Here is a 26,368-nt window from a genome sequence, read left to right on the forward strand (position 1 = left end):
CTCATTTCTACTGCAACTGCCATTCCACAGCTTCTGTGACTCTACAGAATGGCCCATATAATTTCACATTTGCTTTTACAATTAAACCTTTATGATAATGAGGTTCTAAGTCTGTACACTATTTCGAGAATTATTTATCTTTTTCATTTATGTTATATACTTACACTCTAAAGTATTTTTTTCACAAACTGTACTTCAGTCTAAGCAAGGTAATATACCTAGCGGAATAGAAAAACAAAGGCCTGAGCAAGCGAGATGTCACTATCAGTAACATTGCGTGGTAAAAAGAGACGTGTGATACATTAGAGCAGAACTCTTTTTGACGTCCAGTCGGCACTTATCGGCACGTTGACATTAATTCTCTTAAGTTTAATCTCATAGAATTCATGCTCAATCATGCTTGTTAATATGTGTATATGTACACATATTTTTACACACAGATGTATACCAATTTCGGTTTCGTTTGATAGCTCGAGATTGTTGCTCTATTCCGCTAGGTACCTATATTAACTTTATGGTATGCATTCATCTTTACATGTTACTCGTTACTATAATATAACAATATTATATCAATAATTTTTTTACCAAACTATGTTGAAAGTATGTATTTAATATAAAAATCCTATTTTTTACCACATTTTATAAATTTAACAGTCGTACATTGAAATCCACAATTCCTATTTATTTTTAAGCCTTAATAATACTTACTGTAAGTAATAATTTTGCTCAACTTAAGAATATTGTAACCGTTAAGCATATTGTGGTCAATATTGGTTAAAAATTCACCTTAAATTCTTTTTACTTGGAATAGCTGTAACTTATCTTTCTTTACTTTAGGTAGGTTGGTAGTTACTACCAACGTACCTAAAGTTTAACTGATAAAGAAAAATATATTTAATTGCCTGAGTAAAACCGTTTTACTTTTTATATTGAAATTAAAAATAGTCTTATAAACTCAGTACACAAGCTGACCTAAAATAATATATTTGTGCATAATTTTCCTGTATGGTCAGAAAGGTTCAAAGGTATCTTCTCAATCTCTTTGTGTTTGGGTAAACTGCTTTTAGATATGAACAAAATTGTGAACCAAGACTGAATTTGTTTTGGCCTATGTCCGTATACTGTTATAGTAACTTAGTACAGCGACCACTTCAAAACTTTCTGTGACTGATATCTGTTGTTTTAAATATGTAAGCCATATTTGCATTTTTATCTAATTTATGTACATTTATAAATAGAGTTTGATATTGAATAGGTGCATAATGAAAATAAATATTGTTTTGAAAGCGACTGTGTGTGTTTTATTTACTTATAGTAATAGTATATATATTTGTTTACATTCTGGGTCAGTAAATATGCAAAACCAAACATTGGTATTTGAAAGATCTCATAGGTGCCGACTGCCGACGAAATCCCTTGCTCTCTCCAGCCTAATAGGAACATATTTCAGCTCAACTTGATTTGGTGTTCATGTCTATATTTTATCTTGAAATTCTTTATTTCGTGTTGTCAGAAATGGAAATGAATTTTTAATACTTTTATTTTTTTAAATATTCTGTAAGGGGGATATTAGATTATCATATATAATGGATCCGAGATTATTGAGTCAATGATATTGGTTAATGTAATATAGACATATGATTCATTTCTTCCTTGATCATAGATTTTTGACATTTGCTGAAAGATTAAATCCAATGGTCATAGAAATAGGTGTTGCCAGTTATTTAATATAAAAAAGAGTTTTTAATTTCTTGTTCGTTAATATGTTTCAAATAATATAATGTAATTATTTTTCTAATTATATACTTGGATAATATTGCTGAAATAACAAAAAACAAACCATATTAAAAATGACGATCTCTTTTGACACATCGAATTCTCTGAGATCTAGTAACCCTGACGTCAATACCTGTCAGCGTTAGCGCTCTTCATTGGCTATTGAAACCACATATGACGTAAAATAGGATCAATGAAATATGATAATGTAATAAGCAGATATGATCAAAATATGATCATATACATATTGGATCCTATATATGATCATAGAAATGATCCAATATAAATGATAATGTAATACCCCCCTAAGGTATTTTCAAATTACTTGTGGCGCCATCTGCATCGAATCATACAACTTTGTGTCTGAGTGAAACTTGTTTCTAAGGGTTATGAGCTGACAGGAGGTAGCTTGTATGTAACCAAAGATGGCCGTTACAGGGGTAGCCAAACGCAAACAGGGGGTGGTGGCTGTGGCCTGTGGGAGGAGTATGAACCTAAAAATGACCGCTTGCGCAAGCAGCCATTTTCAGGCTTTAGTAATTGTGATGTCAGACAAGGAGGTGGAGCGGCTGCTTGCTTGTAACAGGGTCTCAGGTGCAGGAGAGTTACAGAATAAAAGCAAACTCCCGTTGCGTGTTGTGACAGTTGCTCCTATTACTTTATGAATGAATTTAACATAAATTCCATTATTTATGCGGCGTTAGTCTAGACGACACAGGTGCAAGGATACATGTAACATATTATATTACTGAAATTCTCAACTACCCTCAAAAAAATTATCGGATATTTCCTGTAACAAATTTCTACCTACCTTCAAGAAAAATTTTAAAAAAGTAGGCAGTCATAATTCATGAAAAACATGAAGGTGAACAATGAAAGACATGTTTAACTTGATATATTTATTTACAACACATTTATTGCAATACAGTGAAACTACCATGGTATAAAAATACTTACAGTAACTTTATATTTTGTATTGAACAGTCTGAAAATATGGAATGTGGTCGTAACATTGGAATATTTGAAATATGCTGATGTGAACATGTATTTGGACTTTACAGAGTGTGCGCGATAAAAACAACATACAAGTAACTACAACACTAAAGATTGACAATGTGTAAGGGCTAATAATAAATTGAGTTCATTGTGAAGATTATAAAATTTCAAACATATTTCGTAATATAATAGAACACTGATAATAACCAGATGGGCCAGAAAAATCAACACTAGATTTAGAAGAGTGCCAATAAGATATTGCTTTATTGTTAGCCTTTTCACAGCGGGGTCACAAGGAATTCCTAACACACAGTAACATCAAATAAAATAATCTTCCAAAACACACAACACTCAAAATTAAATAAACTATGAACTACAACTTTTAGCGTTTAATACATATTCTTGTGCAACAATGTAACTACACACTGTTCCAATTCATTTTGATTGCAAATGTGAAAATAACTAAAAACTCGACCAAATTAATGTGCCATTTAGTACAAGTACATCTCAGTGGACATTATATTTTTTGTGCAATTGATGCTTGACATTTAAATTGATATACTTAATTTAAACGCCATTAGGCCGGGCGCTCACTAGCGGCCAAGCCGCAGCGGTCATCAAGATATTGGTCAGTTAATAAAGCTGACACATTCACAGTGCTCACACTTATGCAATTTCACTGTACAGTATGTTTAAAAATAAATGATTTTGTAGGTAGACTAGAGTTAGTTTTTAGTAAAATGGGTGTGTTGTAGATAAATAACAACATTGTACACTATTTCACGAGATTGTCCCGTTAAAGTTTAGCCGGAATCAATTCTTTCCGAAGACATTTTATTCTAACCTCCAAATAGGTAAACAATCACACGCGCCGCGCGCCTATCACACTAACTTGTAACACCACGCTGTATTTATAAACAGTAGCAAAAGAAAAACAATAACTGTCCCCTTCACGCTCATAAGATAGAACGCGCGCGAGTGAGACGGGCAGACTTTTCATGATGCGTATGCAGTACGACGTCACGCCGCGCTTATTCACAGACACTACACAAGCGCAATATGTAAATGTGTTCATCGTGCCAGCTTTAGTTAACTGACCTGTAGATACCTTAGTATGAAACCGCCATAGACCACGCGAACCATATTTTCGATGGCCGCCGCGGCCGCTAGTGCGCTATTGGGCTTACTGAGTTGTTTACATTTAAACCAAATTTAAACTAAGTAAGTATATCGAATATTTAGTAAAATATCATTAGGTCTTTCAACGCTAAAAGTTACAAACACATTTCGCACCAAAACAAGTTAAAAATTAAAAAAATGAGGAAAAATAATTATGCACCAAGTTGTATATTTAAACTTAATCATAGCCTTACAATATGTGGTATCCTACAACATATCTTATCAGGCAAAATTTGTAACCATAAAAACTATCAATAGGGAATATTACGCTGCGGTCGGAGCAGAGGGCGCTACTAGCACACACAGTAAATAATCCGACCAAAATCCGACATGTTGCACACGTCATATAATAAAAGAAAAAATTTGTCAAATGTCGAACAAAACTTTTTGTTTACTGTGTGTGCTAGGGCTGCATTGTAGCGTGAAATAATTACAGTAAATTATTATATCCTATATTTTATAAAATGTGTACATTGCGAAGAATCAGTGAAGGTTTTCCATTTTCCAGGACATCTTTTTGACCTCCTTTAAAATTGATAATTTTTCTTTAATTGTTATTCTGTTAGATTATTTGGCAAATCAGGTGGATATATCTATATTTCTAGTATTAATTCTATCAAATTTATGTTATTTTAATAAAAATAACTTAAGTCAAATACAATTTAGTCTTTGTTTAGAGAAAAAGACTGTAATTTAAAATGATTTAAAGATTTTCAATTAACAGTATTGTCTTGGCTTATGCTAGTTGAATAAAAAAAATTGGTCCCAGTTATTGAAAAAACATAAGAATATTTTATTATGTAATTCAGATTGTGTGACTCAAATATCTGGTTAGAAGAAGATTAAACCCTTCTATTACGAATATCAGACTATCCTTTTTAAGACTAGAACCTTAATTCATCAAGCCCCATACGGTCACCGGTGACCGAGACACAATATTTTTTGACGATCGACGGGTTAAAATGTAGTTCATACAAAACATATTATTTTCAAGCATACTTTGCCAAAATTGTAAGCAAATTGTTTGGCGTTTAAAGTTTGAAAAATAATTAAAATAAATTACATATTAAGCATCATTTTTGCCAAAAAGCCTACTATTGGAGTAAATTATGACTTTCTGATATTATCATTGCTAATATTTTGTCAGTGAAGAACTTATTTTATGAAATGGACTGGCAGGAAATGAGTATGTATCACCGCAGCAGTTGTAACTTGTAAGTCAGAGGAGTTGAGCTAGTCGTTATACTGTCTGAACAAAGGGTGTTCTGTCAGGCACTCTTTTCAGTGTAAAATTTTTAAATCTTTATTTTTTTTGTCTGTCCCAATGGTATGCAATTGAAAAAAAATCTGAACAAGAATTAGAAACACACAAACCTCAGACACAGCATAGCAAAAATGTATATAAATGAGTGTGTTAATAACAATTAAAAAGACAAATCTACAACTAGTAATACTTAATCTTATGCTGACTAAATAAAGACTTGTCATCTACTTAAAAAGAAATAAAAATAGTTGAAAGTCGTGTTCATTTTATTTCTTTATCGCGCAAATTTCCGTCTGCCACTAAGAGCCAGTCCACACGGCCGTTGCGTCAGCGTTGCGTCGTCGCAGCGCTGCCGATGCTTTGATTTACATACAAATAACCAAAGTGTTCATAGCAGCGCGCAACGCACACATGACGAACAGCAGCCCCCGAGACGAAGAGGGAGTGTTGACGTTAAGACTGCCGTAAATAGTGTGGCCGGCAATTATGCGTCAAAATATCGATGACGCGACTCGACTAAATAATTAAATATGTCGTTTACTAAGCTAGCAGCAATGACAGTGGGATATGAAAATATCTAACCAAAATATATAAAGCTGGATGGCCCTTACAACATTGTCCTATCATGTGACTTAGGTACAAGACAAGGACAGGCCCTTACAATATTTAAATGTTGTCCAATCATGTGATCAACGTAGGCACAAGTACAAAACATTGCTCTAGGTTGAGCAATTTTTTGTATGATTGCCAGAATAAATATTTTTATTAGTAAGATGGATTAATAAAGCACTTTATTGGAATACTGAAAAATATGTTGATGGCATTAAAAATAAAATAACTATCTAATTAAATTGTACAAAAATATGAATTTACATTTTTTATAGATTCACATAGATATTTTGTATCAGAAAAAGTTCTAGTTAAATAACTGGGCCTAGCTAGACTTGCCTTCTTTATTTATTTACACTAGACTTAGCCATACTTGTACTTTCCCAATAGAAAAGTGAAAATTCTATTTCAAAAATTATTCATAACTTTTATTTACATATTATTTTAACACAAGATATGTAAAATTTAGAATACTATGTTGCACGGCAGTTGCGCTTTCCTAAAATATAATATTGCCATCACAAAACTATATATTTACAATAAATTCCATCTTTAGAGATGGAGTTAAATTACTAATTTGAAATATAAGGTTATCTGCAAATTTATCTGCAAAAACTCTATATTTTGATTGCCTTGATCCCAATTAAAGTAAAAATATGCAAAGTAAAGGCAAAACAAATAGCATTTTGAATTTAAAATAATATTTATGTAGTAGTTATAAATACTGAATAAAACTTATCTTTACACTGAAAAACTAAAAACACGTTTATAAATTGGAAGTATAATTCGAGAATAAAATAATCAAGTATTATGTCTAAATATTACCTTTCAAATAGCATAACTTTACCAAAATAGAAGTAGTTTTTTAAGTAATGCTATCATTGTACAAAACTTTCTCACAAAGTAATAATGTTGGTGTTTCTTTAGTTGATTCCAAGTCAAACACTTCAAATCCTCTTTAGTTTTATAAGAAAAACTACTCACCAATTGCACTGCAAAAACACTTTATACACTATAACAGCCACCCTTGGCATTCACTATAGTCTTTTTTATCTGAAGTTATGGCTTTCTTTCTGTTAGCACTTAGCACTTTCGCTGTCATATAGCGATTCACAGTTCACTTTAGTCTTTGACAGACAATGATTGACGAGAAAGACTTTCTCATCTTATTAAAGAAGTTAATCATGTGTAAAAATGTCAAAATGGCATTCTTTCCGTTAGCACTTTTTTGCTGTCTTGTACTCGACTCACTGCATTCTTAACGCAATTGCACTTTGTATCACTAGTCACTATATGTGGTTCGTATCACTGTCGTTTCGAGTCTGTTTTCGTTCTGTCACTTTACAAAGTGTGGAAGATGTCCCTAGCGTTATTCTTGGAATAACGCTTGTAGGAGCAGTCGCTGAATCAGCTGCCACTGGAAAAGATGAAGGTGATTAGAAACAGCTCAAGTTACAGGTGATTCGTCACTGCACTGCAGCAGACTGCAGAGCGACGAGGCGCGCTATTGCTTAATGTTAGTATGAAATTGTATGAGACACAAAGTAATAGGCGGTAAGTGGCAACGGAATTACGCGATACGGCTCTCAAGAACAGCTATGAATGAGACATGTAGCATCACTGTGTAGGTACCCACTACCCAGTCTATGTATGGACTGCCAAAATCATTCCTCTAGATGTCATGTTTCAAACATTGTATTACTTTAACTGAATGTTTATACTTGAATCTTATTTGGTTAAAAAATGTCTCAAAAAATAACCTCCAAACCACAAAACCAACTATAATATACCATCATTCCCACAAGCCGTGCATAGATAAACACTGTTTTTCCGTTGCAATCGAGTAAAAATGACTTCTCTAACACTATTCATCAACTAACCTCCTCGCAGGCATAGCTCGTCGTCTCGCGGTCTGGCGCTGGTGTTCAAACTCGAAGTCCTCCTCGGTGAGCGGCAGACGGTGCATGTGGTACACCAGGTACTCCTCCGCCAGCACGTGGTCCGGGGGGTGGCGCAGCAGCTCCAGCGTCTCGCACAGCCCGCTCGCCCGCTTCCTCACCTTCGCCGACCCGAGCGCGCCCGCCAGGATCACGAGAGACGCTTTGAATAGCACCTGAAACATTTGATAAAGACATAAAGTGGCTGATTGATTTGTTAGTAGATTCGTTATGTAATTATAACACCCATCTTGGAGGATGGGTGTTATAATTTGCTTAGGCAGGTTATTTTTATTATTGTAACTTTTGATAAGTATTTCGTGTTACAACTGGCCTGTGTCCTATTTAAAACTTAAAATACCTTCATTACCAAGCTTCATGTATGTCGAAAATGCAACTGAAGCATTAAAAAGAAGAAGAAATACATTTGGGTCAGACTTATGCTTTTTATGAAGTCCACGGAACCAAGAAATAAGGCAAATGCACTAGGTCGCCTTTTCGTGACCATGATGGCTCTCTACATGCGGAAGTATGGAGTCACGGTGACGTATACTGTGTCATATATAGCTGTACCTTGACCCCCTCGCACAGGAAGCAGTCCCACACCCGCAGCAGGCTGTCCCAGGGCAGGGTGCGGGTCAGCGCGCACAGGAACCACTCGGTCGCGTACAGCACAGGCTCCACGCGGTGCTTCGCCAGGTGGCGCTGCACCGCCGGCGCCGTGCGACGGAGTAACGCGTGGAGGATGTCGCCGTCGCGCTGGAGCACCTGGAATTATTTTAAATTCTAAATATTAAGGCTTTGTGAGACGTAGATGCTACAATATACTCTTTGTAACCTTTATAATAACAACAACACAGACACCTATCTTATCTCTATACACTATCTTATCTCACGGAAAATATTGAGTTGAGCCCTATTATGTAACTTTGACAAACATGATCTTCATTGCTTATGGTCACAATTTTGACGTTTGAACTTTTTAATAGTCAACTTAAAAGAATAAACGTCAAAATATTGACAGTACAACTTTTTAAAATTGTGTCTTAAAAAGTTCAAACGTCAGTTATTTCTAGGGACTTGACAGTCTTGTAGCACCATGTCAATGCTAAAAATCTTAGCCCTGAGTAATATCCCAGACACTTACTTTCAGCTCAGGGTTGTAGTACTTGCTAAGGTACTTGGCGCTGATGCTGAGTAGGCACCAGAACGCCTGCACCGCCGGCATGTGCATGCGTCATAGACAACTTGGAGCACGCACCATAGACAATGACAATCACATGCCACAGACAACTCACAACACTCTCCATAGACAATATTCCACAAGACTAACCTCAAGTCCAGGGTTGTAGTACCCGCTAACTAGGTACTTGTCGCTGATACTGACGAGACACCACAAGGCCTGCACCGCCGGCATGTGCGTGCGATATAGACAACTTGGAGCACGCGCCATAGATAATGACAATCACACGCCACAGACAACTCACAACACTCTCCATAGACAATATTCCATAGACTAACCTCGAGTCCAGGATTGTAGTACCCGCTAACTAGGTACTTGTCGCTGATACTGACGAGGCACCACAAGGCCTGCACCGCCGGCATGTGCGTGCGATATAGACAACTTGGAGCACGCGCCATAGATAATGACAATCACACGCCACAGACAACTCACAACACTCTCCATAGACAATATTCCATAGACTAACCTCGAGTCCAGGATTGTAGTACCCGCTAACTAGGTACTTGTCGCTGATACTGACGAGGCACCACAAGGCCTGCACCGCCGGCATGTGCGTGCGATATAGACAACTTGGAGCACGCGCCATAGATAATGACAATCACACGCCACAGACAACTCACAACACTCTCCATAGACAATATTCCATAGACTAACCTCGAGTCCAGGATTGTAGTACCCGCTAACTAGGTACTTGTCGCTGATACTGACGAGGCACCACAAGGCCTGCACCGCCGGCATGTGCGTGCGATATAGACAACTTGGAGCACGCGCCATAGATAATGACAATCACACGCCACAGACAACTCACAACACTCTCCATAGACAATATTCCATAGACTAACCTCGAGTCCAGGATTGTAGTACCCGCTGAGGTACTTGTCGCTGATGCTGACGAGACACCAGAAGGCCTGCACCGCAGGCATGTGCATCAACAGGAAAGCGGCGACAGGCGCCTGCGCTTGGAAGTACCCAACTTTCGGGTTGAGTACCGAGTAGGCTTTGAGCACGCAAAACAGCTCTTGTTGACTGGAAATGGAAACATTTATTGTTAAATATTAAACATACGAGTATAATATCAATAATTTAAACTTTAATATTGAATAATTAATTATTCTGAAAACATTCTTCTCTACATTAACATGAAGCTATATAGTATATACATACATATACGTTTATCGCTCGGGAACTATAATTTTTTCCGGGATAAAAGTATCCTATGTCCATTCCCGGGACTCTTTTATCTCTATACCAAATTTCAGCAAAATCGGTTCAGCGATTTGGGCGTGAAGATGTGACAGACAGACAGACACACTTTCGCATTTATAATATTAGAAGATAGAAGTATGGATTATAGCTCCACCTATGCATATGCGTGTATATCACCGTATAAACTGCGTCTATAGCGTGTTTAAGTGTCCCCTAATTTGGACTACCAAATTATACAATCATAGCAGCCGCCCCTGAGCGGCTAACGTTTGACAATTGGTACACTTAATCACGCCTGGCCGGCAATGAAGATGAAACCTTTGAAGAGGATTTAGTAGAGTCAAGAGTGTCATTAAAAAGACTACCAATGTAGTTTACCTTACAAAACAAAATGCTAGGGTACAAAATTGTAAAAGGCGCAGGCCGTAACAAAATTATATTATAATGGTTTAGGGTGTATATGAGTCCCCTGCACTTTTGTATGGGCAAACTTGTGACTTACAAATCACAAAAAAATTTGCTCTTTCAGAGCTGCTACTTTTACAGTGAACTCTATATAAGGGACACATACACACTAAAGTATTATCGCTATGTTTTGTTACATCCTGTATAAACAAAACATAATTTAATTTTTTTAGTCCCGCTAAAATTCGATCACAGTTGAACTAGTTTGCCTAATTTTAGTCTTGAAATAATCGTGGAGAACCAAGGAAGGTTTATACGGTGAGAAAATTTAGCAGTCTAACCGCCGTACTCAGAGACATTTAATTACGATTAACCTTCAATTTAATGAAGAGTTTGACAGGTAATGTATGGGGCTTATGTCAAAATTTTGAATTAATTACATTTAATAACTAATTAATGTTCCACTCTGAGTGCGGCAGTTAAGATGATACATAATTATATTGCTATACAATACACGTTAACAAATAGGTACAAACAAAAATATTTTGTATTGCAATTTGCAATCATCTGTCGTGAAGTGAGCGCTCGCCCTTACGTTTGTGTGTTTGTATTTTACACCATAAAATTGTAAATACCGATAGCCTATAAAAGGAAGGACTAACCACTAAGGAATTATCCTAAAGCGTCATTTCCTTCCGTCTGTTACGTAAGGGAAATTACCGGAAATTCATATACTGGAAAATGTGTGACATTTCGACAAGTTTTAATGATTCATAATATACATATTATATAATATAAGGTTGAAAATGTTGTAATTCCACTAAAATAAAATTGATTTCTATGGATTAAGCATATACCGGGAAATGTGTAACATTTCGCTAACTTATGATGTTTAGGAATTAGGTCCCGTTTCATCAAGCAATGTTAAATAAATAATGGCTTGTTAAATTAGTTAACGGCCTGTTAGAGCTATCGAGCGTTCCACCATGCGCTAAAGTCATGTCAAATCACCTAACATGGTGTTAAATTTATTTCCTGCTCTAAAGGTCCGTTCAATATTTAACAGGCCGTTATATAGTCAAAACAACAACTGTCAAAAAGTTGGAATTCCTAAGAAGTCCCGTCTCTTCCTTTACTTACGTAACCCGGTGAAACGGATGACTGGCGTGGTCTTTAAATAAATAGTCCGATGGACATGTTAAAATCCGACACATAGATCTTGTGACTTGTCAGAGTCCAAGTCTTAACCAAACTCAGAAATACATTTTAAGTTGCGGCTGATGCAACATTTTGAAACGCAGAAATCAAACTCACAGCCTCCATTCAAATGCAAGCTACATTAACTAACCGCCACCCTCAAAACACATAAAGGATTACTTAACTTTAATCTAATGAAGATTTTGACATAAACTACATGCTCTGTCTAACCTTTAAAATATAATAAATTAATGAAAAGTAATCATTAAAAATCTCTAAGCGAGACAGTAAGTAAAATCTTACCCGAGTCCCTCCTCGCGTATAAACATCTCGTGGTAGGGGAACTGTCTGTGGAGGTCCTTTCTAATGTCCTCCATGCATTTAGGGTCTCCGGGGGCTTTCAGCAGCTCCTCGTACTCGTCAGGGTGCTTCTCCAGCAGCAGCTGACCCCCGCACAGGTACAGCCACGCCTTCGGCCGCACGGACGCTGGGATGCCTGGAAAAAGAAGGAAGTTCTATGAAGCAATTGATTCATAGGCAGATGGTGCACCTACGTAATTTGGTCGCGTTATGTCAAGCCCATCCGACAGATAACAGCTAACATTGAATTGACGTAATCCGACCAAATGACGTAGGTCCGTCAACTGCATATGAATCAAATATCAATTTCTTCGATGGTACACCGTATAATGTTTTGGCTGATAGTGGTGATGCTTATAAGTGTCATGTACAAATACAAAATATGAAAAAAAAACTTGGGAGGTGTCAAGGGACACCCGGATGGAACGAAGTTAAAAAAACCAACGATGTCAATACTGGATATGGCATACGCCATCAAAACTGTAGCAATGTTTTTGCATGCAAAATGTGTATCGAGAAAATATTGTCGTCCTTTTTATCTTACAGTAATAGCATATACTACTTTCTCTTTCACTCATTTTACGCTTTCAATGCATATTTTACGTAATCAATGCATTAAACACGTCCGACTGTCACCGCGTCCTATGGCACACTGCTCTCAGATGAGTGAGCTCACTCATTTCGAGGATGACACATTTTCGCGCTGACGATTGTATGGAATGCCTTTTCTAAAGGTTATTATATTTCTATGAAAAAAAAACCCAATCTAGTTGACGCCCAGTACTATCAACGCTCTATGCTCCTATGCAGGTACTAATAAAAAAGTGTCGTTACAACTTTTTCCGTCTAGCCCCTTTTCGCAACGCGCAATAAGGAACTTCGTTCCAAAAATTGTTGTCTCTGGACGGTAGAATTTGAATTTTTAAATATGTATTCTAATTCGAATATGATGATTAACCATACCTGCGGAGCTGGTTAGGCATGCCGCATGCATAATCATCGGCGATTATGGACAATCATAGACGAATATGCTTCTCTAGTCTCTACACGTTCTTAATCACTTGTATCGCTTTCTTTAGCTCGAGGGCTTTAACTTTCGAACGTTTGAAAATTCAGTATAATATTAACAAAACGATTACTAAAATACAGCCAAAGTACAAATTATATTTCCTTAATCACCTAAAAGGGAACAGATATTCCTAAGCCCTAGAAAACGCACAAGTTTCTTTTCGCTTCAATAATAGCTTGCGACATATCTTTACGTAATGTGCGATGAAGCGTGCGACTTGCGACACGATTATCGGACTATGTAAATAGGAAGACCGGTAGCCACAAACTTCAATTATATTTCCCCTCTAATATACCATTTATTGTTACTACACAAGCAAGGGTCACTCTCACGGAGCTAGAGGTAAATTAGCCCTGAACGTATAGTGCGTAAATTCCTCATTCGCGTCAGTCAACGCAATGATATTTAAGGCGTCCACCTTGATAATTTGGCTGTAGCAATATCGATTTTTCTCAGCAATGACTAAAGCTATTTTTTCAATGTTAGATAGCCAATTTATCGAGAAAGGCTATAGGCTATATTTTATCACGCTAAGACTAATAAGAGCGAAGAAATAGAGGAAAGTGTGGAAAAAACGGGGGAAATTATTTGAAAGGGCTTATCTCACGAACTACTGGAGCAATGTTTCTGTTATTTGGCACAGATAAGAAGTAGACCACGTTAAGGATCATAGGCTATTTTTCGTGGACTAATTTGTCCGTGAAATATCTAATTTACGCGGGCGAAGCGCGGAACGTTATATTTTGCGTGGTCAGGACATCACGCGTAAACGGCTGAACCCATTTTGCTGAAATTTGGTATAATACTTTGAGTCCCGAAAAAGAACATAGGATACATTTTGTCCCGGAAAAATGTGCGGTTCCCACACAATATACTTTCTGAATTGCGCGTAAACTATTCAATCGATGTACGGGAACAACTATAAACTTAAGTCCATGCGGACGAAGTCGCGGGCAAGAGCCAGTTTCAAAATAATATTAGTTCGATGCACTCCTTCACCATATAAACTATAACTGTGCAAAATTTCATGCACCTACGTTTCCACATTTTTCGTAAAAAGGGTTACAAAGTTTTTCGTTCACGTATTATTATTATGATGATGCCGACTTAGAAATATTGAAATTTTTTAATTTGACGTATTATGACGAAAATCGTCGCTAGGGTTGTTAACTAGTTACCTACGAATTTAAGGCTATGACATATTCGCTGGACGTGTTCCTCTTTGGTCGTATTGTTGTTTGTGTTTTGGCACATTCGATTAAAATTGTCAGAATCCAATTTTGAAATCTTTATTTTAAATATTTAAAAATAAATTATTATCAGCCAGCGCGAGGCACATTCCGTTCATAATCCTAGTGAAATCCGACGAATTTGACAGATATTGAAACCTGTCCATTTCTTTGCAGTCGAACTACTGGTAGTTATGTCTATTGTGGTAGCGGTAGCTGCGTAATCGGTCATCGACCTATGCTATACATACTAATATTATAAGTGAGAAAGTGTGTCTGTCTGTCTGTTATCTCTTCACACCATAAAGTTAATATAGCTAGTGGAATAGAGAATCAAGGCCTGAGCAAGCGAGATGTCACTATCAGTCACACTGCGTGGTAAAAAGAGACGTGTGATACATGACAGCAGCACTCTTTTTTTTGACGTCCAGTCGGCACGTGCCGCACGTTGACAATTTAATCTCATAGAAATCATGTTCAATCATGCTTGTGTAAGTGTATACGTACACATATTTTTTTACACACAGATGAAACCAATTTCGGTTTCGTTTGACAGCTCGAGATTATTGCTCTATTCCGCTAGGTATATTAACTTTATGCTTCACACCCAAACCGCTGAACCCATATTTCTGAAAATTGGTGTGGAGATACTTTGAGTCCCGGGATAGAACATAGATACTTTTTATCCCGGAAAAAAATCCCGCGCGATATACGAATTTTGGCGCAACAGGATTGCGGGCGTCATCTAGTTCCTTTAGGCATCCATTACACGGTAGGTTTTGGTGTCAGTTTTACCACAGTCATGGCTGTGACTGATGGATAAGTGAGCGTGACAGACGGTTGCATGAAGTTGATTGACGAAAATCCGGATATTTTGATTTTTGCTTCATGCAACCATCAGTCACGAATTTTGAGTGAGTGTTGTCACATCTGACAAAATAGAAAAAAAAATTAGAAACGTATACCTTTGAAAATTTTGACTTTGACTGACATAAAACTGAAGAGAATTGAGTGACCGTCTAATACCATTCGTCAGTCCATCAGTCACCATCAGTCAAACATAATTCATGATTGACGGAATTGACTGTCGCTTGCATGAGCGTGTAATGGATGCCTAATTTAGCAGTAGATTATCTAATTTAAATATGAAGTTACTCCACTTTTCTACCTTTCCTGCACCTCTCGCGAACTTTCTTGTAGTTTTTGCTCATGAAAGCCTCCCAGTTGTTAAGCATGCGCAGCCATTTCTGCTCCCTCTTCAATATCGTACTCGGTGATAAAGTCCTCTTACTGAAAATAAAAACAAAATCCATTAATAATTGTCAATATACTCTTATTTTTCAATTACTATCTGTTGATTTGAAATACTGAAAGTTTAGAAAAAAAAAACAAAACAAATTAATAATACTTTAAGGTGTGTACTGTGTATAACTGAAATGTGTAATGTGTATGTGTCCCTTAAACAGAGTTCACAAGTAGTAATAAGTAGCGCGAAAAGGACATTTTTTTGTGATTTGTGAGTTTTCCCAATCAAAAGTTTAAAAAGTAACTCTTTCAGCGCTGCTACTTTCATAGTGAATTGTGAACTCTACATAATATTATACAGGGAGCTCATACACACCCTTTAGTATTATCACTTAGCTTTGTTACTGTACCTGTAAGTATAGAACCCTGAAAATGACAATGAGGATAAAATGTGCGATTTTTATAGCGGTAAAATTTCGCAGTTCTTTCCACATTTGCCTCTATTTCTTCGCTCCTATTAGTCTTAGCGTAATAAAATATAGCCTATAGCCTTTCTCGATAAATGGGCTATCTAACACTGAAAGAATCATCAAAATCCGTTGCGTAGTTTTAAAGATTAAAGGGAACAAAGGGACATGAAGGAAAAAAAGCGACTTTGTTTTATAATATGTATAGAAATAGATACAAATTCGGCACTGGCTATAAGTTATAACAGCTTGGAAATGAGTAATAACATGTAATTCGTATGCAGACTGCATTTGTCGCAAGCTTTCACTATGTGGTTATTTCATTGCATCCTTAACTTTTCGCTCCCGTTTAAATAATTTTCATTGCCTTTCGCAAGACTTTCTGCCATCTTCATGCCATCATGGCAACAATCTTAAAGGAGCTCCTCCTTTAAGATTCCGTATTATACCAATATACTTTATACCATCTAATACCACAATAGTAAGCTAGTATTGCTACGCCTACCTAATAGTGTTGTACGCCCACCAACCGAAGTAACATTCCGGAATACTATTTCATAATCTGTGTATTGTTTGGTAAATTTCAAATGGTTAACTTAAACGTGGGTGAGCCATGCTTCGGCACGAATGGGCCGGCTCGACCGGAGAATTACCACGTTCTCACAGAAAACCGGCCGGAAGCAGCTCTTGCGCTGTGTTTCGCCGAGTGAGTGAGTTTACCGGAGGCCCAATCCCCTACCCTATTCCCTTCCCTACCCTACCCTCGACTATTACCCTATTCCCTCTTAAAAGGCCGGCAACGCACCTGCAGCTCTTCTGATGCTGCGAGTGTCCATGGGCGACGGAAGTTGCTATCCATGAGGTGACCCGTTTGCTCGTTTGCTCCCTTATTTCATAAAAAAATATAGTTATATTTACAAGGTCGGCGATTAAATGTAGTTTGACTGTAATATCAATGACATGTATTTCGTTTTACCGTGTGTCCCATGTTGTGATTTGGTATGTTGCATTGGATTTGGCTTATATACCAATCGTTCTCATAATTCATATTTCTATTCTAATATTATAAATTATACGAAAGTGTGTTTGTCTGTTACCGCTTCACGAAGATTTTTGAAAGAAAGAAATTTGGTTTGATAATACTTTGAATCCAGGAAAAGGACATAGGATTTTTATCCTGGAAGTTTGGTTTGAAAATACTTTGAATCCTGGAAAAGGACATAGGATTTTTATCCTGGAAATTTGGTTTGAAAATACTTTGAATCCTGGAAAAGGACATAGGATTTTTATCCTGGAAATTTGGTTTGAAAATACTTTGAATCCTGGAAAAGGACATAGGATTTTTATCCTGGAAATTGGGTTTGAAAATACTTTGAATCCTGGAAAAGGACATAGGATTTTTATCCTGGAAATTTTTTCCCGCGAGATAAACGAATTTTGGCGCATCGGAGTTACGGACGTCATCTAGTAACAATTATACATACTTATATAATATACACTACGAATAATAAAAACATACTATACATTATATACATATAATATTTCTCGCGGCTTTGTACGCCTATAATATAATAATTCTGAGAGTACATTTTCCTTGCGATTAAAATAAGTCTTCGCATACAGCCCAGCTGATGGCTACCCTATATTTGTATCAAGCAAATTAAAATCCTCCCTGTAGTTTCGTTTTGAGCCTATTCGATGCAAATAGACAAGAATCTCCTTTATAATATTAGCATAGAAACGATCAACAAAATGCGCGCTGTTTAATAAACGCTGTTTATTGGCATAGAATGTTCACGAGTTTCCTACGACAAAATATATGGCTATGGCAAACATCCAAAAGAAAGCGGTAAATATCGACCCTTCAATAATAATGGATGATTGATTATTATTATTGATTAGGAAACGAGCAGACGGATCGATTATTGGCAATTAATATCAGAACGCAAATTGCGGGCGATGGATAAATTCTTCAGACTCACTCGAACCAGTTTCGGTTAAAATCCTTCCCCCATAAGAGCACCGGTGAGCGCGACAGCAATAGAATACAATAGCATTTCCAAGAATCCGCGATCGAAGTTAAATATTACGTTTTCTCTCATATACACGACAAAAAGTTAACACGATTTTAACAGAACATTTCATGACAAAAGATAACATAATTTTAAACCAAATACAATTCTCCAGACAGGGGAATCTCGACCTAAAAGTAAAGGAAATTTAAAAAATGCAATCTAAAAAGATAACATCTCACTAGACATAAAATTCGGTCAAGTACGTATCGAGCTAACTCGCGCTGCGTAAGACTTCGCACTCAGCCTCATTAGTTCACTTCTAAAACCTACTTAATAGCCTTAATTTCTGGGTCAGCCATTCTCAAAGTGTGCTCGGCAAAGCCCTGGAGGCTGGAGCTCCGCTAGTCGGAGCAGAGGGCGCTACTACCACATACAGTAAACAGTCCTACCAAAATCGGACATGTTGCAAACGTCATATCAGAATAATTAACAGAAACATTGTCAAACGTCAAACAAAACTTTTTTTTTTTTTTTTTTTACGTCCGTAGTTAAGCAGTTTACAAAGTGGCAAAATAACAAAAATGACTGTATTGTTTTATATATATGTAACATATTTAACGGTCAGTTGGCGGGTGGTACAAGCATGCAAAGTGCAACACTAAATTAGTTATTTTCAGTTTTAATTAAATAATTATTAATATTTATTATTATCAATATTATTAAGTACTTATAGTATTTTGTTTTATATTTATTATTATTTATTATCTTTTCATTTTATTATTATTTATATATCCATGTCCGAAAGTGATTCATTTTATTCTGCCAATGAAACAAGTATATTATCTGATGATGAAAGTGCTAGTTACACACTAGGTGAAATCTTACACCAGAATTTCAATACACAGAAAAACGGCGCTCTTAACATCTGTCACATAAATGCCCAAAGTGTACCTAGTCACTTTAGTGACATTATCGAAACATTTTCTGGGAATAATGTACATGCCATCCTGATTTCTGAGAGCTGGTTCAAACCTCACCTTTTGTCCACGTCATATGCTCTGCCTGGCTACGTCCTTATTCGAAATGACCGAATTGGCAGGCGAGGCGGAGGGGTTGCGATTTACCTACGGAGTGATCTATCTCATAAAATAATAGCCTCTTCTCCATCTGACGGTTCTTCTGCAGCAGAGTATATCTTCACTGAGGTGCTCATCAAGGGAGCCAAATTGGTTCTTGGAGTAGTCTATTGTCCCCCGTCTGTTGAATATGTTTCGGAGCTAGAACCGGTTTTGGAGACATTGAGTTCGGAATACGCACATCACGTCATTATGGGTGATTTCAACACGAACCTTTTGAACCTATCATGTCCTCGTTCCCAAAAACTTTCCCATTTAATAGAATCGGTCAGTCTTCATCTTTTGCCACTCTCCGCTACTCATCATAACATTATCAGTGATGATACCTGGCTTGATCTGATCCTTACCTCCAATCCGTCCTTAGTTCAAACCCACGGACAATATCCTGCTCCTAGTTTTTCCCACCACGACCTAATCTATATTACCTATATCCTTAAACCACCAAAACCATCTCCTAGAATTATTTTCAAGCGTTGTTATGGGAGGGTTAATATGGAACAACTAAGAATCGACGCGACTAAAATTGATTGGGAACCATTGTATGATGCACCTACCATAGATGATAAGGTTTCGGTCTTCAACGGAATTTTGGAAAGACTGTACGATTCGCACGCTCCTATAAAGAAAGTCAAGCTCAAACATCCGCCAGCTCCTTGGTTGACTTCTGAAATTCGAGATGCGATGAGGCGTAGGGACTGTGCTTATAGGAGATTTAAAAGAAATCGAAGTGTTTCCAACTGGGATAGCTTCAAGAAAGCTAGGAATCGCTGCAACCAGATGATACGTAATGCTAAACGCCGCCATATTTTCGAAAACGTAGCTTCATTATCCCCTCCTAACATTTGGAAATTCCTTGGAACTATTGGTATAGGAAAGTCGCAAGAACTTCCGGAACTACCCAGTTCCATTAGCCTTGACGACTTAAACCTACATTTCTCTTCCACAGCTTCACTAGATGACCACACAAAACTCCAGACCATTAGTTACCTAAACGGTTTACCTCGTCCCAATTTAGACCCTTTTCAGTTTTCTCCAGTTGCTTTAGACGAGATCGATAAGTCCATTAAGTCCATAGTATCTAATGCCGTAGGTTGTGATGAGATTAGTCGTCGCATGATTACCACCATCCAAGATGAACTTCTACCTGCCATCTCCCACATTATAAATTTCTCCCTTGTTTCCTCTGAATTCCCAAAGTTATGGCGCAAAGCATTTGTTCGCCCGCTTCCAAAAATCCCCAATCCCACTGATCCTTCACATTTTCGTCCTATCTCCATCCTTCCCTTCCTATCAAAGGTTCTCGAAGCTTGTGTCCATAAACAGCTGTCCGGGTTTGTGTTCAGAAATAATTTGCTTTCTCCACTACAATCGGGATTCAGATCTGGACATAGCACAACCTCTGCTCTGTTAAAAGTTACAGGCGATATAAGGACCGGTTTTGAGAACTCTTTGATTACCATCCTAGTGCTAATAGATTTCTCAAACGCGTTTAATCATGTCAATCATGACATACTACTGGCAGCACTTTCTGGACTTCCGATTTCGTCTGAAGCACTTACTTGGATTTCCTCCTATCTTCGTGGTCGTCAGCAGTCGGTACGTACGCAGAGCTCATCCTCCAAGTGGCGCAACCTCGACGCTGGCGTTCCACAAGGCGGTATTTTATCTCCCCTACTTTTCTGTATTTTTATAAATTTACTCACTAAAAGACTTCATATTGCGTATCATCTGTATGCTGATGACCTGCAGCTTTACATCCAGGTAGGACTAGATCAGCTAACAGCAGCAATCGCAGAAATAAATCAGGTTTTAAGAACAATAAAAGACTGGTGCGATACTTTTGGACTATCTGTAAATCCCTCTAAATGCCAGGCAATGGTGTTAGGTAGTCCAAGATATTTATGTAAAGTAGATATAGGTGCACTTCCACCTGTTATCTACAATGGTTCTGTAATTACTTTTAGTACAAGCGTGAAAGATCTTGGTTTACATATTGATTCCTCTCTGACTTGGCAATCCCATATTTCCAATGTATCCAGCAAAGTCACAAATATCCTACGATCCCTTTATCGGTTCAAAAATTTCCTTCCGACTCCGATTAAGACCTTGCTGGTCCAGACCCTCATCTTCCCTATAATTGACTATGGTGACGTGTGCTGTTTTGATCTTAGTGCCGATAAGCTCAATAAACTCGACCGTTTGTTTAATAATTGCCTCCGATTCATATTCAACCTTCGAAAATACGACCATGTTTCCTTGTATCGCTCCAAGCTACACTGGTTACCAGTACGTCAGCGCCGCTCTGTGCGGGCACTAAGTGTGTTATATTCACTGCTGCATCATCCCAATCCTCCCGAATATCTCGCCCCTCACTTTCAATACCGTTGCAACAGACACGATTTAAACCTCCGATCCACTTCAAATCAGCTTTTAAGCTGCCCATCCCATAAGTCTAGTTCTGTCCACTCTTCTTTCAATATCCAGGCTGTTCTTCTCTGGAATGCTCTTCCTCCGGAAATCAGGATGTCAAAAACCAGAGATACCTTCAAGCGCAGGGTGCGTGACTTTTACTTGAAACAGTTGGCGGACTCTTAGTTTTCGTATCATTATGTGGTTATATTTATATATTGTATATATATTATAATTATTAATAATAAGTATATTGTATATATAATATATTACATTATATTTATAGTTAAGTATATATAATATTATGTATAATTTATTTACGGTATGTATTTTATTTAAAGTATAGTATAATATGCAATAATTATGTATTTGATAAGTTAAGTAAGTATAAGTTTTTCTTTCTTTTTCCTTTTTTTTTTTTGTAACTTGACTGGCACCTACACAATTTTATTCCTGTATCGCCCAAAGGTTGACTGGTAGATAATGCCATTAGGCATTAAGTCCACCTTTGTACTTTTTTATGTGCATAAAGTTTTTAAATAAATAAATAAATAAAAACTTTTTGTTTACTGTCCGTGCTGGTGCTGCCGTCTAGCATGAACACATTGCAGTAATATATATAAATATAACTAGCTGTTGCCCGCGACTTCGTCCGCGTTAGTATAGTAGATCACGTCCCGTTTTATTTATTGTACAAAAATATTCAATGTGTATACAGCATTGACTTTCCTACGATTTTATTATACATAGATGTTCCGCGCGGCTTCGCTTGCTTAATTTAGGAATTTCACGCGACCGTACATTTTTCCGCAAAAAATAGCCTATATCCCTTAACGTCGTCTATTCTTCATGTTTGCCAAATTACATAAAAATTGCTCCAGTAGTTCTTAAGAATCTTAAGATAATAAGCAATTTCATATGATTTCCCCCGTCTTTTCCACATTTTCCTCTATTTATTCGCTTCTATTAGTCGTAGAATAATAAAATATAGCCTATGGCCTTCCTCGATAAATAGGCTATCTAACACTGAAAGAATTTTTCAAATCGGACCAGTAGTTTCTGAGATTAGCGCGTTCAAATAAGCCCTTTCAAATAATTTCCCCCCGTTTTTCCACATTTTCCTCTATTTCTTCGTTTCTATTAGTCTTAGCGTGATAAAATATAGCCCATAGCCTTCCTCGATAAATGGGCTATCTAACACTGAAAGAATTTTTCAAATCGGACCAGTAGTTCCTGAGATTAGCGCGTTCAAACAAACAAACAAACTAACAAACTCTGCAGTATTATAATATTAAGTATAGATATATAAAAGGATGTTACAGAGGGTTCAATTAATGGAATCATTAATTGAACCCTCTGTAACATCGTTTTAGGGGGTGGAACTTGAAGTTCTCTCTTATGTCATTACTCGTTGATAAACTCTACAACAAATACGCAATCTAAGCCAAACTGATAACTTACTATGTTGAAAATGTATTAAACCAAAATGATTATAAACACCATGAGTCATAGTAAAAACATGTGTAAAATGAGTATTATTTTACTGCACTGCAGTAATTATTTTGAAGTGTAATAAAGGTTAAAACTATATTTATGTGTTGCATTAACTGATTAGTATGAATCATGTAATGATCAAGCTTTAATTTTGACAATACCGATGTAAACTAATTACTAATATAACTTGTATGATGCATCAGATTATAATATGCTTTGTTATTGAAAATTAAAACACAGAATTAAATATTAATTAATGTTGTCAACATATTTTTTTGATTTAGAAAAAAATCTGAAGGTTATATTTTATAAAATTATCCTATTTAGACTCATCATGCATGTGCCAAACCAATTGTGTTTTGTGGGCAACTTACAACAGTCACAACAGATATGACAATCTCGAGTCTCAATACTGGAGCCCAAGTATAATGCCATACTAATATTATAAATGCGCAAGTATGTCTGTATTTCTGTATGTACCTGTAACAAGGTAACAGACTCTGTTACCTTGTTACTCCCTCTAAACCAATTTTGCTGAAATTTGCTTAAAGTCCTGAAAAGGACATAGGATACTTATTATCCCGGAAAAAATTACAATTCTCGCGCGATAAACGAATTAAGGCGCAATAGAGGTGCGGGCATCAGCGGGTATAGACAATCATAGTGTGTGCCTAAAAACCTAAACCACATATCTTTTAAAATTAGACTCCCGAAGCCTGCATAATATTGCATAATCACATGAAATGACCTCAGATGTTTGTTAAATGAAAGCATATTCTTGCACATGCATGTACACCAACAGTAAAACTGTTTAGACAGTCTAAAAGCCAAGGTAACACAACTAATGGCAATAGGAAATATGTTAACCTTGAAAAACATTCGACCGTACAAATAAAATGTAAATATTCATTACATATACTTGTTTATTACTTTGTTAAGCATGTTTTAATATAATTTATAAACTATATAAAAATTAATTAGCGACTTTTATAATATTAGATAATAGATATGAAATACTAGACTTCTTTCCAATAGCTTTAGGTGAATTTGGAAATCATGCAAGAATAAGTTCTTGCATGATTTCCAAATTCACCTAAAGCAAAATGTTAAGACATTTTGCCACACAGAAATGGCGCAGGCCTATGTCTTTCCCCAGTGTCATATATTTTCTTCAAAATCAGACAGAGAATTTAAAAGTCGTAATAAAATATTTTTTCTTTTAACATTTGAACACACTTATTATTAGTATTATTTTTAATAATACTAAAAATAAACAAACTTTTTAAATATTTGTAATAAAATATGTAAAAAGTTTGTTAAAGTATTTGTTTGTCGAAGTTTTGAAGCCTCTGGAAGTAACTAGTAATGAACTAGACATTTAATAGTCACACGGTAGGATATTGCTTGAATTTTATCAAGTCTAAGAGAAACTCAGCAGAAGAAAACATTTAAAATTTAAAATGAGGTAAAGAAAAGCAATAAAGACAAAGAACATAAATGACAATAATTACGGCTTATTAATAATGATTACTTTGTCAATGGAAAGCCTGTGAACTTTATTTAGAACACAATATGCTCTTAACTTTTATCTCATTGTATTGAGAGTAATATTACATTCCCATAGTTCTTATTTAAATTTATAATCACTTTTACCTTATGCAACAAGCTTTTTTAAGACAACTTCAAAGAATAATGTGTAGTAGCTTATTTAATGTCTATTACAATGTTTAGTCATTTCCTGATATAAGCAGGAAAGAATTACTCGAAAAACCTTTAATTTAACTAATTTAATTTGGAAACATTTGGATTTTAAGTAAAATCCTGTTATAACAACTATATATTCTTCTTTACCAATACTACATACAAATTTAATCCCTTGATCGTGGATTCCTGGAAATCTATTGATTTCGCGGTCGAAAGTTGGGAGTAGATTGTTGAAGCATTAAATTAAAGTGTGTATATTTTGAAATCCCTTCAGAAAAGGTATGATTTCCGAGCATTAAATCAATAATTTTGATCACAAAATATAAGTGTCGGTTTGTTTGCATTTACAGTCAGAAAACTGTGTAAAAAATATAAATTTAAAATACAATTTAAAAGTTTGTTTTTGTGCAGTAGGATCTAGAATAGCATGTGGTTTGGCTATTTATGGTGAATACATACTTGAGAGCCTTGAAATGTAAATGCTAGTGTGAAACCTGCTTTATGCAATTAGAGACAATTAGAAGGGCCAGGTCGGTTACTCACACACCAAATGTTAATAAGTAATTGCCATAGCAACTGTTTCAAATTGTATCAATTATTGCTGTTTTAGAAAGTGTGTGCTGGCCTTTTTAAAAATGTGAGCATTATTCTTTTGGGTGCATAGAATTTTTTGTATTTTAATGGTATGTTTCATTAAAATTTTGATGTAGTAAATATAAAAATATGTATTTTATATTTGTGTATAATGTTTGTTTTGGATTTTTATTTACTAAGTATTTTCTAAACCTGAATAGATTTAATCATACCATATTTTATTGTATCATATAAATTTGAATGAATAACTACTTTGGCCTTAGTTTAACAACTATAATACCTGCAGAGCATGGTTGTTTTGATAAGAATACTTTTGTGTACATACCTTATCATACTTTAGGATGCTAAATCGTAATCAAATAAAAGTTAAATGGTACGTACGGTTCTGGACTATATTGAGCTCCTCCTAAAAACCCATGTCTGTCCGGTTGCGTGGTCACAGACGAACATATTGACGCGTTATCCTGGTCACCTCTTTCGCCTCCTGCGCTCCTCAAACTTTTCTCACTTTTTTGCAGTGACATTGTCGATAAATAGAGGAAACGAATATATTATCACTCAATCTCGGGCATTAATCATCACAACAAACACCAGCCCAACCTGTGCAGTGGGCGTGCGAAAATTAATTACAAACATACAGCGCTGCCCATGTATTCATTATTCAAGCACACTCGAACACGCGTCTACTTTACAAAAATATTCAGGGTTCACGCTACTTTAAATTGACACGGGATAGAATACTATTATCGAGCATTAGCATTAGCAAACAAATTACTGAATAAATTGCAAAACTATGTCAACCAAAAGAAATACAACATTTGCTGAAGCGCATGA

At 36.2% G+C, this 26,368-nt stretch overlaps 1 protein-coding gene across 2 annotated transcripts; it reads right to left on the reverse strand.

Annotated features, from left to right (window-relative positions):
• Positions 1-189: 189 nt before the first annotated feature.
• On the reverse strand, positions 190-26,368 carry LOC121728003 (TBC1 domain family member whacked). Of its 2 annotated transcripts, XR_006035756.1 has the most exons (9): positions 25,916-26,368; positions 15,639-15,760; positions 12,116-12,308; positions 9,847-10,030; positions 8,335-8,529; positions 7,705-7,937; positions 7,165-7,241; positions 7,067-7,074; positions 190-200 (listed from the first exon to the last, which is right to left on the reverse strand). XR_006035756.1 is itself a non-coding variant. In XM_042116093.1 (7 exons), the coding sequence occupies exons 1-7, from the start codon at positions 26,056-26,058 to the stop codon at positions 7,232-7,234; spliced, it is 1,080 nt and encodes a 359-aa protein (XP_041972027.1). In that variant the 5' UTR covers positions 26,059-26,368; the 3' UTR covers positions 7,087-7,231. The 2 variants fall into 2 exon arrangements, 1 of the variants encoding a protein (XP_041972027.1); XM_042116093.1 differs by lacking the exons at positions 190-200; positions 7,067-7,074 and having other exon boundaries at positions 7,087-7,241.

The sequence above is a fragment of the Aricia agestis genome, chromosome 6, assembly GCF_905147365.1.
Source record: "Aricia agestis chromosome 6, ilAriAges1.1, whole genome shotgun sequence".
Lineage (NCBI taxonomy): Eukaryota > Metazoa > Arthropoda > Insecta > Lepidoptera > Lycaenidae > Aricia > Aricia agestis.